General features: G+C 42.4%; 1 protein-coding gene across 4 annotated transcripts in view; it reads right to left on the minus strand.

Moving 5' to 3' along the window:
• LOC118412121 overlaps window positions 1-12,324 on the minus strand; it is a 33,295-nt gene extending 20,971 nt beyond the window's left edge. For 2 of the 4 annotated variants that reach the window (XM_035814765.1, XM_035814761.1), the window contains exons 1-2: window positions 9,136-9,322; window positions 235-332 (exon numbers count right to left, since the gene is read on the minus strand). In XM_035814765.1, coding sequence (XP_035670658.1) covers window positions 235-310 — 76 coding nt within the window. In that variant the 5' untranslated portion in view covers window positions 311-332; window positions 9,136-9,322. Of the gene's footprint in view, window positions 1-234; window positions 333-9,135; window positions 9,323-12,302 lie in introns of those variants that run through there. The other 2 variants (XM_035814764.1, XM_035814762.1) reach the window with 2 other exon arrangements.
• Between the last annotated feature and the right edge of the window lie 1,487 nt (window positions 12,325-13,811).

The raw sequence follows: 13,811 nt of genomic DNA on the forward strand, positions 1-13,811 counted from the left end.
CCTGAACAGATTTTGCACCGAGCCCTACAAAAGCCCAGCTAGGCTCTAAACAAAGACATAACCAGTTACATTGATGAAGGTTGGATCAGGTAATAAGATACGTCAAAAAGCAGTTACTCAAGCAACAGTATATCATTTTGGAAACGGTCAGACGTTTCAGACAACCATCTGGTGTCTTTCGTCAGTAACCAGTTAGATACAAATCATCTTTGGACAAATGGCATCTGTACTCACCATCAGTACCGTTCCTCTTCACTTTCGGGATGCAGTAGTCACCAGGTGGACATCGGGGTATCCTGTACCCCTCCATACATGTGGCTCACGCTTCCAGTCTGGTTGAATAAATACAGTCAGTGCTCAATAACAACCTAATCTGTGCAGGCACACTGCAGGCACAAGACATGTAATTACCAGTATCCCAGCAACCCCCAGTGTCACATCATATCATATAAAAGCATAACAAAGAATGACAGCTAACGAATTTTTCTGAATACACTCTGACTACAACAACAGGCGGAGGTATGAAACCGTTCTGTTACTCTCTGGCAGGATATGCTACAACACTCAATATGTAAATAAAAATGCCTTGATGAAAGACACAAGAAAATGAGAAATATGCGGTGCTGTGGTAAAATTACATATTTCCTTCCATGCTCACACTAAACAAAATACCTCACTTGTTTGATCCATGCAACAAGTAATCATTCACTCTGTGAGTAGTCTGGGCATGTTTGAATAACATTAACCAGGCAGTGGAACATCCATCTTCCAAAAGACAGAATAAAGTATATCATATATGCTTTTTCTGTAAATAGAGTTGTGTAGAGAAAGAAACTTGTACAAGCTGTTTTAGAACTATCACTACACAGATGGGTGCTTACAAGACATTTCCACATATCTGATCTGCAGGATGGTTGGACATCATTAATGGCATCTCTTATGAGGATGAACTGAACTGAATCTGTGTAGTGACAGGTATGTGCAAATCTCTTGTAAGTTCCAATCTATAAAATGATGAACCCAGGACGAAATGTTTACATATATCATATGTCATCTAAAGACTACAATGTAGTGAAAGAATGTTTTGAATTTGTCTACACATTTTAAGAGGAAGATTTAGATAAAGATGGAATATAGCTAAACCTCTCTACATTTTTTACTCTAGTTATCTAACCCAATGTGTGTAGCCCATGTTGGGCTTGGTTATGCAAAATCACCCATACTTGTTGTTATTTTTCTTCTCTTTCATTACCATGCTAGCAAAGCCCAGAAAGGACAGGCCACAGTGGATCTTACTGGTCAAGTGTGAAATTTTGTAGGGCCAAAGAACAACAGGTAATGTACAGAACTGGGGTACATTACAGTATATATGCATGTAAACATTATGGTCATGAATTTAACCATATTCCATAAGCCGATAAGGTATCGAAGAGGGGCTAGGGAAAAGACCGGAACAATAAATATGTAGGCGTATCTTTAACCTTAGAAAATATAAGGTGAGCTAATTACACTGCACTTCAACAATAACAACAAACCTTGATGTCTGCATGATCTGCAACTTGAACATTCAAACCAAGTTTTTTTATACCTGCATGACATCATTATTTACACAATCCAACCAATCACACCTATTCACCCCTAATCACATGACCTAATTATCATACAAATGTGGTATCGTTACAGCCGTTGCACTATTTGCTTCTCTAAAAGTCAAGTGGGCTATTATCAAACCTACCTGTTACAGTTGTTTTGCATGTCAACACTACCAACATCACATTTCAGCATAGCACTTAGAGGCATAGTATACAATACAAACTTCTGGCCACATATAGTTTTGGCATGGATAGAGAAACAACAGAGAGAAACAACATGCCGACACCCGGGATTGAACCCAGGCCACAAATCCAACGTGCAAACCTTTCGACCAAAAGGCTTAAGCCATTTGGCGTCTCCAGTTTAGCCGTCTTTGATCCCAATTGTTACAATAGGAAAAAAAGTCAGTGATACGCACGCCTGTGTACTTTTTCTGTCAGGAACACCTGCACATGTGACCTGAGTTTCCTGACCTGGCAGGTGTGACCTCGCACATGGCAGCTGTTCCAGCACAATGCAGTACAGTGGTTACAAAGAGTGCAGGTATTTCAACACTCAGTAAGCCCAACCATGCAAAACAAATGCTATAATAGCTACTGTAGATGCATTTAACTTCGCGGGAATTTAATTTCGCTGTGGTTTTAAGATCGCAACAGCACCAAGCACTGAAGTCTCTTACTGCAATGGAAACATGTTAGGGGTGGTTTTTTAATTCGTGGTGAAGCAGCGACCGCAAAAAACACAAACATGAAACCACAGCGAAAGTTTTAGCATTTACAGCATTTGCACATGATCTCTATATACTAGTAGGTCAAAGCCAGTGGTGTAGACAATTAACTCTAGTCTAATCTCTATTGTCTGCTTTGTGAACCAGAAAGTAATTAGATATAGACAGCTTCCAACTGAATAGCATTATCACTAATTTATCACAACCCTTTGATCTTAGAAACAATTATCTCTTACCAGTGAATTTCACCTACAGTAAAGACTTGAACAATGCTCGAGAACTCTCGGCAGACAATAAGTACCCACACCCTCACAGTAATTACACATAAAAAGTTTCCAGTTCAATAGCATTATCACTTATCACACCTCTCTGACATTTAAAATAATTATCTTTGTCCAATGCCTTATGTCCAATAACATTAAAAGACTCATCGACAAACAATACTTGAGAACACCTGGTAGACAAGTAGTAGTAACACCATCAAAAGCTAAGCAGTTTCCAATTGAAAGGCATTATCACTTATTCATCACAACTCTTTGACCTTAGAGATAATTATCTTTGTCCAATAATGTCTTTGACATTAAGACTCAAACAATGCTTGAGAACACCTGGCAGACAATGGACAGCCACACCCTTAGTTCTTATGCCAATGCCCAGTAATGAGTAATTCATTAAGTCATCAGCAGTGAATGGATAAACATTAACATAACATCACAGCACCAAGTAGGGCGTAATCTACTCCCGCACAATTGCACAAAGAATTTTGGTGAAGCTTTATTAGCTTTAATCCCCTAGTTTGAGATAATCCAGATGAACTCATGGAATTTTTATGAACTTGATCTAATCTCCAAGGAGATCCTACGATGGCATAGTACTTAACTGTCCAATGAGTGTGGTCAGGCAAGAGGCTTACATTTGACGGTAGCCAAACACACTCATAGGCCGGCTTCACTCCTCTGACAGACACTGATACTATCTTATGATACCGTGGGATCTGCTTTGAGATTAAACTTGAACTAAGTTGAATCCTGTCTTAGTTTCTCAGCAAATAAGTTATTTCCAAAAGACACAGGAACCATCCCGACCAGTCTGTCAAAGCTATTCTTAACTTTGTAAGTTTATTTGCAAGTTCATACCCAAAGGCTAAAGTGGTTAGTTGCATTATGGTCAAAAGAGACAACTCAAATCAATCCTTGCTCAAATACTAGTGTTCGCTTTACACTATTTAACGTTACACATATTCTGTGAAAACTATAATTGCCAAGTTTAAACAGCACTGGAAAACCAGTACATTAGTGGGGACAAAGTGCAACTTTAATAGTAAACATGGCATCTACAGGGGCTTGAAGGGTCACTGTGTCAAAAGTTTCTGCCCCCTAATGTTGGTTAATTACTTGATAAGCTAATAACAGCTCATTAGTGTGGTGTATTCTTGAAAATGGCCTTTTTGGGCTTTGTGTCTTTTCCTGGTGTGCCCTTGAAGGCTTATATGCAGATCCTATAATTAGCTCCCAACCTTGGGTTTAATCCATACTTTTCTTATCTCATCAAATTGTTCTTCATGTCACTGTGTACAGGACTGGTGAGGTGAGGTGAGGACACTAAATGAAGTGCTTATCAAATGCTGTTTTGTTATAACACATGTAAACAAACCATAATTGGATTTGCAATGTTACACGTACTCAAACAGCTGAATAAAATTTGAAAAGGGTCAGACCTTTCTGCCTTTATCTGTCTTTTGTCAGTGACTGATCTAGTCACTGATGAAAGACAGTGGATGCTGTCAGAAAGGTCTGACCATTTCTAAATTTTATCCAGCTGCTTTTGAACAACAGTTACATTGCAAATCTTATCACCTGGCTGTCTAACTTCCACCAACCTAAATTGGATTTTCCCAGTAACAAGTATAACTCCAAACAAATTTACGTCATTTGTTTTTAATTACCGAGTAAACCTGTCTGGAGAGCCCAACTGGTGTTGGAAAAACATGCCACCCTGCCTCACTCCAATTGCAACCTTTGTAAAAATGGGTTCCTGACTTCAGTTGGGGAGATGAAAGGCAGTGGTATAAGAGGGATGGGTCCTGCCTTCCAATACTGCCTACCCTAATAATAAAGCACAGTGGGTAACAGTCCACTGCTGCTACTGCCTCAAAAAGGATACCTTAGCTTAGATTTAATATCAGTTAGCCAACACCAACTTAATTTTATGGATGACATCCTCTGGTAACCCCAAAACTAATGCGGGCGGGAGAAAAAAAAGAAAAATCCAGTAAAAATAAAAAGTCCTGCTAAACCACCAGGCTTGGTTTGTCATATGTTCACCTCCAGTGAGACTGTGACAATCGCCGCCATATCAATAAGGTTTTTATTGCCATTCTTGTTTAAAGAGGGAACAAGTACGCTGTGGCCCAATGCCCTTACTCTCCAAGCAGAGGTTAAGCTCCAGGCTTTCTATTTTGTATTGTATCTTGTATTCTAGGTTTTGACAATACATGTACAAGATACTATACAAAATAGAAAGCCCGATAAAAATGACTAAAAAAACGTTACAAAAACAGCCAGAGCCTAACCTCTGCTTGGAGAGTACCATACCCTGGCCATGTGCGTAGAGCAGTTCCTCCAGTTAAAGCATGAAATTTTGATTGATGTGGTGTGATGAGTTTTTTCTTTTGGGGAACAGACAAAGATCAATGCGTGAGCAGATGTCATCCATAAAATTAAATCACTGTGGCCTAAGAAGAATGTAGGAAATGCAACCGGTGATCACCCTGTGCCCTGAATTTGTGTAATGATTTGTTGATAAGGTTCCTGACAGTCATATTTGCTTTGCAACTTTATCATTCTAACTTGAAATCATGATCAAACATCAAAGTAGAGCTGTGTTGTATGTTCTTTGAAGTTAGATAACGGGGGATCGGCCTCTGTTGGTTTACTCCCAGGAAGTGTTGTTATATCCTACATCCTGTCACTGTGTGCTTACATTGGTACTCAAACCTGCTGTAGCTAATTATACCCGTCACAATTGGCGAAATTTGATCGGACGGCGATTTGGCAGCGATTGCCCAAGCCTCGCTTATAATAACCCTATTGCACAACAATTGTACAAGGTACAAAGTATGGCTTATATGTGACAGGAACGGTTTTCAGGTAAAAAATACACGCAAACCTCTGTCGATCTTAAATTTGGCCAATCCCCCATCGAAACTCCTGAATATCAATGATAATGTGACAGGGATATTAGGACACCCTATAACAACTGTGTGGGAGGACAGTCATAAGAACAGGGTTTCAATGGACTTTTTGTTATGCCAGACTATTACATCAGCTGCATTCTAGCACTTTTCTCAAAGACCAGGGTTTCTGTGACTGAAAAAGAGGAACTGTTCACTGTAGACGACTTTCAAGGGTGATTTACATTGGCATGTGCTACCGGTAGTGACTTCCTGACAGCCTTTGTTCTACTGGCGGGCAATCCTAACTTTGTCAACGAAGAACATTTCTGTGGACCTGAGGAATTTGTAGACAACTTTCAAGGATGCTTTACATTGGCATGTACTATATGACTTACTGAGAGCCTTTGTTCTATTGGCGACCAATCCTAACTTTGTCAACAAAAAGAACATTTCTGTGGACCTGAGGAACTTGTAGACAACTTTCAAAGGTGATTTAGGTCGGCTTTAGACAGACAACACTTTCATAGTTGTGCGACTGTTGTTGTCGACAACGTTGCCAGCGACGATATTTTTAGGCTGTCTCAAAATAGTCATGTGAGGGTTTTTATTTGAATCATCGTGCGACCACCTCGGACCCAGTCGCGCGACCCTTCAGCGGGGGGTCCGCGACTATTCCTCACATGTCTAAAGAAAAATCGTCGCCGGCGACGGGACTGGATCATATGCTAATAAGCCTGCAGCATGCTTTTTTTTCTATTCGAAAGGGCCTTTTTCTCCGTACATATGCATGCAGTCAGTAATGGAAACATATTTTTGTCATCAGAAACTGCCTGTTCCAGCGCAATGCCCCGCAACCAGTGGCTACATCCTTCATGATACTAGTAGTAATCTGTAATACCACCGGCGGCCACGAACGCCGGGTTTAATTCCAGATTTTCCTGTCTCTGTGTCATTCTTTGTTGGGGACAATGTTTGTTTGCAAGCAAAAGAATAGTAATCTGCTGCATGACGAAAATGAAGAATTCTCCCACCATTTTTAATTTGCAAGCAAGAGGTCACTGTGGGTCAATCACGCACGCACCGCAGTGGACTCCTGCGCCGCGGGTGTCCCGTAATACTCTGGACGCACGTCTAAAGACAACCGCTTCCCACAACGAATAGTTAATAACAGTCGCACGACTATATAAGTGTTGTCTGTTTGAAGTGGGCCTTACAGTTACACTGACTTCCTGAGAGCTTTTGTTCTCCTGACCAATCCTAACTTTGTCAACAAAGAACACTTCTGTGGACCTAACTTTGGTCCGGAAGGCAAGAACGTGCCTCATGTCACCTATTTCAGTGATGGATGGATGGAAACTCCCTTACCTTGATTTTGAGTCATGGTGTGGCTTTTGACCCAAGACTGATTTATCAAGCACATACCACCTGTCCATAGTAATTAAATTTGGCCAGTCCCTTGAGCAACAAACAGGTTTGACTGTACTAAAAAAACACTTCTGAACAGTTCAAAAATTCGGTCTAAAAAGTATCATTACCCCGCCCCTGTTAAATAATCAACTGATGCACAGCACTTTCATGCAAGGCAAGTTGATAGAATTTGGAAAACCCAGACGTTTAAGACAGTACCACTGCACCAGTCACTGATGAATGACAGACATCTACAGCCTCCTGCGCAGACTTTGGCTGGGGCTGGCTTATATATTGAAAATGGGGGGGGGGGGGGGGGGTCTGGTTTGTGATTTTCAATGTTGACTAAGGTTTTCTAATGCCAGGGAAGGAAGTTTGCTGTTGAAGGGAGTTTGTGGTGGGAGGGAGTTGACTAAGTAAATAGGTTGACAGAAAATTGAGTGTGAGATACACAGCCTGGCTAAATGACACTTCTAGCAGCACTCAAAAGTTGAGCCCCTTGTTTGTGGGGAGCAGCTCGATACAACCCTGAACACCAAGACTTTGTGTTTAAGACTGAGAAATAACATTTCAAGATTTGTGATGATTCACACTGAGCTTCAGATGCTTGGATTGGGACCAATCCCCTCCCAACTCCACAAGAAATCAACAAAGCCAGTTTTAAAACTAGTCCTCCACCCCTTAATTTCAGTTTTTCAATAAGGCTTTAGTTTTGTAACTTTGTCCACTATGATAATCAAAAGTAGAAATCCTAATGATGTTTAGCTTTTTATTAGAGCCGGTGAGGGGCGGGGGGTAACAGTGTGGCTACATGCTCAATGAAAAGGGTCAAAAACAGCTAAAATTTTACGTAAAATAACATCTTCACATTCAAAGACCTTACAAGATCTGGTCCTACCCACCAATGAATGACCATAACAGCTAAAATACTTGACAATATAGTCTTTACATTCCTTAGGGCAAGAATGGGGCAAGCTGTCTCCTATCACTCTAAAATGTACCTTCTGACATGCAAGTTACAACAGATAATCCGGGACGGTCATGAATGACTTACAAAACACAAAGCCCTGCTCAGCAACAGGGAAGTCACCTTCACCTTTACAAAAAAGTGGATTTACTAGTATGACCACGAAAAACCTCTTGAAAGCTGAACGAAAGCCAGGGAGTGTCAGAAGATTATAGGGAGACCTTGGTGAGACAGGTAAAAAGCGGGGGGAAAAGAAAGGAGATTTTTGTTTGCTTTCTTTGAATTTGAACGTCGCAGTTGTAATTTCGGTGGCAAAATCGTTAAATTTTTCCTTGCCCATTGTTTCTGTGGTCTGAAACAGAAACGTGGGGCTAGAAAACGGCTTGGTTTTACATCCTATTGAAGATTCATAGGTAAAGTCGGCCTGGGTGTCAGTTGGCGATGGGGCACACCCGGCCGTGTGATAAGATTCCACAGACGGTGCAGACAACTCCAACCTCTCTCTTTGTTTCAGGCGAGCATCCTCGCCCGGATAACGTCTGGCTGGGAAACTTGTTTCGAAGCCTTTGGAGAGGCTAAGGGCCAGAATGTAGTATTCAATGCTGTTCCCTCCCTTTCCCCCACATACGATGGAAAAGTGCCATAATTTATCGTAACTCTCAGAACTGCATCATCTGTGTCTTGTCTCTGCCTCGAGTTTTCCTCAAAATTCTAGTAGCTTGGTGTCGGTCACCGGCTGGGAGGGGCCATGGTTGTCGGAATGCGAAAAAAAAAAAATTGCAAGCGTGACTATCAGCTTCATCTGTGCCCACCAGTTTCACTCTATATCGGGTTTGAACTAAAGTTTGAAAACAAGTTGCCCCGCGCGGGGTCGCCTGTACACCACAGCACGTCCTCATCGTGATATCAGGGCCCACATTCCCCCGCGCCCGGGGCAAGTCCAAACTGGGTTCGTCCCTGAACTTGCTGCCCTCACGCCAACGAACTCTACCTGAACACAACGGCGGTGGCGTACCTAATTCAGCGGCAGTGGTGAGGAACTACAATTCAAGAGTTAGGGTAAACAAGCTATGAAAAGTACAAAGTCATGTGTACACTTGTGTACGGAAGCGTGAAAGAAAATGTTGTTTTGACGCCCCGGCATGGCCCCTACTCAAATCGGGGCCTCCGGAACGGCACAGAACGGCCGTTTTTCATATCATCACAACACAGAAACAACGAACGTCAACAGCATCATACGTCACAGTAAAGACAGCGTCGGCTCACCTGAATGCTACGAACCTTGAGGACCATTTATTTGCCCAATTTGCCGGGATCTCATCCAGCGCAAGGCTCGGGCGACTGGCGGCCTGCGTGACTCGCCCCGGCTGCGGTGCGCTGTCGTCTGATCTCCGGAACTTTCCTGTCAGGGGTTTTCCCGCCTTGTAAGTGACCTTTGACGCCTGTTCTTTACATCTGACCAATCAGCTTCCGCCTAATGTGCTTGTTCGCACTTGTTCGAGCCATTTGATTGGCCGGCGCTTTGTTATTGTGTTATGACCTGTGTGATGAATACTAGCATCTTTGATCAATTATAACCGTTACATACTGATCAAGGAGGTTGCATAAGTTGAATAACCTCCTAGTACTGATCAAAAATTCTTGATGGAAAATTGTTTTTACGGTTTGTCACTTTTTACATCACGGGGATCGATTAATGAAATTAATGACAATTCGTCTGGACGTTGTCATGTGCATAACTATCCTCGGATCGAGGCGGTGCAAAACTTTCTTCCACGGCACACTACCCTCCACGTGTTACATGTACAGGGCGACTTGCATCCTCAAATTTTCTGGACGAAGCAAAAACAAATGTCGCCCGTTGTAGATAATTTCAAGCATTCCTGGCGGCTGAGATAATTGATGATGACAGGATTATGTTTTGACATCGTTATGCTAGATCTAACACTATCAATGTTGGCATTCCATCTACCACAACAACAACATAGCTGTTAAATAATTGATAACACATTAACACCTGACTTACAGGCAAAGGGCGCAAGTTCTATTGGTTGCAGATGATGGCGCAAGATCAGGAATGTTACTTTTTGCAATACCTTTACAACCATATTAACGTTATATACCTTTATATAACGATTCCAGAAAGTAGCATCGATGACATTATGTAGGGGTAACGTCCTTGGTAATTAAAACATAACGTTATATCATCATTATGTGCACACCAGCCAGGCATTTGCGCAGACGATTAATACACTGAAGAACGTTGTTGACCTTGAAAGATATTCAAACCATTTGTGTCCTAGTCACTCCGTACAACCAAGGACGTTATTATAACGTCCTTGGTACAACACAGGTTATTTGGTACTCAAAACAGAACACTTATTAGCGCAGTTCACTGAATTTCAGCATTCCGGATGTGGTCTGAGTCATCAGAAATAGAGCACAATGAAAGAATTCTTATAGCAGCTACATTCTTTCTTTGTGTGTCATCCCATCTGGCACCAGAACAAGAAGAAAACTGTATTCCCAAGAACTTTATACGGCTTTCTGAGAAAAGAATAACTAGAAGTTAATAATCTGCCTGTTATACTCGCTGTACTTTGTTCTTCATTTTCATCTGCCTGTGTTTTCGGGAAAAAGGAACAACGATAATAAAATGTTTCCCATGTCGTCCAAACTGGTAACTGCCTGTATGCACGGCTGATACAATAACATGGGCCTGTTTTGAAACCGATTGCTATATATTGTTGTTATCATCATCGCTGTTGTTGTTGTTGTTGTTGTTGTAATGTTAATCTACTTGTGTAACATGTTACCGCTAGACGTGGGAGCTGTCATCGTTTCGAGGTGTTAGTTGCGTTTCTCCCAGGTCTTATATGGAAAGCTCTTTCCCGCGTAATCTCGAACCAGATCCACGGTGCGTAATGTATCAAACTTCCCGGTGCCCGTTTGACTCCCTTGGCCGGCTACACTCCTTGGCTAGCTTTGATACTATCTTATGGCACCGTAGGATCTGCTTGGAGATTATTTCCCACGGTATCTGCCAAGGACGTTAGATCTACATAAAGTTATAACCGTTGTATGATTTGTAGCCTCCTTCGATGGCGTCTCTGGGGGCATTGCTGAGGGTCTGCATGCTCTTTTACGTAAGGCGTAGGCAGCCAATTTTATTTCCCGTAATTCGTAGGGAAAACCATCTTATCTACGTAATTCGTAGCGAGGCGACCAAATTTAGCGTAATTGCCTTCCTTGATTTAGCGTAATACGTAGGGGGTTCTTTTAAATTCAGCGTAAATCGTTGTCGGAACTCCCCATGCAGACCCTCATTGCTGGACTTGCTGCGATTCGCCATTTAACCGGGAATACGTCGGGGAAGAAAAATTCCAGGGTTGGGCAATTTCGCCTAGCCCGTACAAGCTTTCCGGTGTATATTCCTTTCCCGGCATAATATTCCCGGTTAAAAATCGCGAATCGACCTAAAACCCCTGTCAAGCTTCCCAGAGAGGCCGATGAAGGAGGCTAATAATAGTGATGGTCAGTCACTCAGTGATTACATTACGCTACGTCCCAGCAAGGAACTTTCCGAAGCTATCTCCTTGTTCCCAGTTTGTCAACTTGACATCTAATAATTCGTCAGGATTCTGCAACTCATTCGGGACCTTTGGTATGCAAGAAGTCGTTTCCATTACAAAACCCTCGAGGCCCAGGTGGCAACAGCGCCAATCAATCAGAGATCTCCAGCACAGATTTTACACAATACCTTCAGTGTTTTCTGACAGACGGCACACGCTCGGGAACTGCCAGGCCTGTGCCTGGAGTCTTTTTGGCATCATGAGAGCGCATTTTATAGCTAGGGATGAGCGTTTTTATCTCTAACACCTCTATCGAGTTTTACTTGATCCAAAGAGGTTATAACCTTGCTTGATCATCCATTACCTCACTTGACCCAAGGATAATGAATGAATGATATGAATGAAATAATACTAGTAATCAGCCTCTTTCTCTCTGTGTCTCCCTCTCTCTCACTGTCTCTCTCTCTCCCTGTCTCTGTCTCTGTGTCTCTCTCTCTCTCTCTTTCTATCTCTCTCTTTCTCTCTCTCTTTCAGAATACCGTATTACATAATAGAGTTAGAGTAGTACAGTAGAGCCTAACAGCCAGTTAGGTAGGGGTTTCCCCCACTGTACACGGCCGACAGAAAAAAACCAACATGTGGCTTATCTCTACAACTTGTACAAGAACAGGTTGCGTTCGGGAGGGAGTTCCTCTAGTGATCGCGATTTCCTTCCTCAGTCTACAATCCTTTGTCCACAAGGAAGGAAAATTGTGAAAGAAATAGGACCAAATAGCGGTCACCACTAGCCCAATCCTGCCCCATCGAAACCTTTGCTTGGAGAAATACAGTGCTTATCGACTATGAATTAGCATGGCTTACTTGTAATCGTGCGATATGACGGTGTCACGAGTCTAGTCTTCCCACACCCCTCGCCCTCCCGGTCCGAGTCCGAAAACTGAGCCTCTCTAGACTGGATTCTGCCTCGGCGTACGCCGTACAGTGTTCATGTGTGGCCATCCATGTGTCACCAGGTTTCCAAGAAGTTTCGTCCACTTTCTTGTTCCATCCACGTGCACAGTTTGTAACAGTGGGGGATCCTTTGTCTTCCTTTAGTCACTTCCTGTGGCCTGAAATGCACCGTGACATCGCAGTGACGGGTACTTCCTTATATAGACGTGGTCAAAACTTTCCAAGATGCTGATGATGCCAGGGAGGTAACCAAGAGGTAACTGATGACCATGGACCAACCTTGACCATGGACAGGCGAGGGGCTGAAGACACCCGGGCATGAAATGAGATGAGAGATGCGACCACTGCAGGACGGTAACGATCCTAGCCTGGATGGCAGGCTGTTTCCCGAGCCTATAGTAATACATGGCAACTCCTGTGCTCTTGGGCTCTCTAGGGCTACTAGTCTGTGCAAGGACGATATAACGTCCTTGATCTGTGTAATACAAACTCGATCTGTTCAGGGCTGTAACTGGCCCCTCTAGATCCCTCTAGATAATAGTAGAGGCCAGCAATAGTGGGCGGGAGTTCTACAGCAGACCCCCTGACTGAGTTAGACCCTGATATATATTGAGATCGGACCAGAGTCTGGTATCCACTCTGCAAGGACAGTACAGTACAAGGATCCTAGTAAGGATAGAGAAGAGTGGTGGGGGATTTGATTATCATTAATGGGTTGATCACGCCCACTACGGGTCTCACTAAATACCGAAAACAACCGAAAACAACCGAAAACAACCGAAAACAACTTTCACTAAATACCGAAAACAACCGAAAACAACTTTCACTAAATACCGAAAACAACCGAAAACAACTTTCACTAATTACCGAAAACAACCGAAAACAACTTTCACTAAATACCGAAAACAACTCGACACAACCATAAACAACAGACAATAATTTCAGTGGGCTATTATTTAATAATTTTGACTTTATTTTGGACAGGAGTTAGCCTACGATGGATTTATTTGTTTGACGACCCCTGTTATTAATACAATATTAGTAATAATAAAGTCAACGATCTCCTTTGCCTGTTCGAATATATTAATGTTCGCATTCAGATTCACGGACCCTGTACGTTATAAACGGGGACTGCTTGGTCAACTCGCAAACTCATCAATGGATATCTATATTACTTGGCATCTATTGTGTAACTCCAAGCAGAGGTAACAGTAGGGGCGGGTTGTAGTATTGGCCACAACAAGAAATAGCAGTCACTGCTATCCCCCGACGAAATCTCTGCTTGGAAAATAGGTTTGCTTATTAATTACTGCTGGGAAATTCTGCTGCCTATATACCTTTTTTCTTTCTAGCAACCAAAACATTCTAGTATATTTCTTGCTCAATTATAACGCATTTCCGCTGCCATAACAAATCGAT

This window comes from Branchiostoma floridae, chromosome 3 (genome assembly GCF_000003815.2).
Source record: "Branchiostoma floridae strain S238N-H82 chromosome 3, Bfl_VNyyK, whole genome shotgun sequence".
NCBI classification, from domain to species: Eukaryota; Metazoa; Chordata; class Leptocardii; order Amphioxiformes; family Branchiostomatidae; genus Branchiostoma; species Branchiostoma floridae.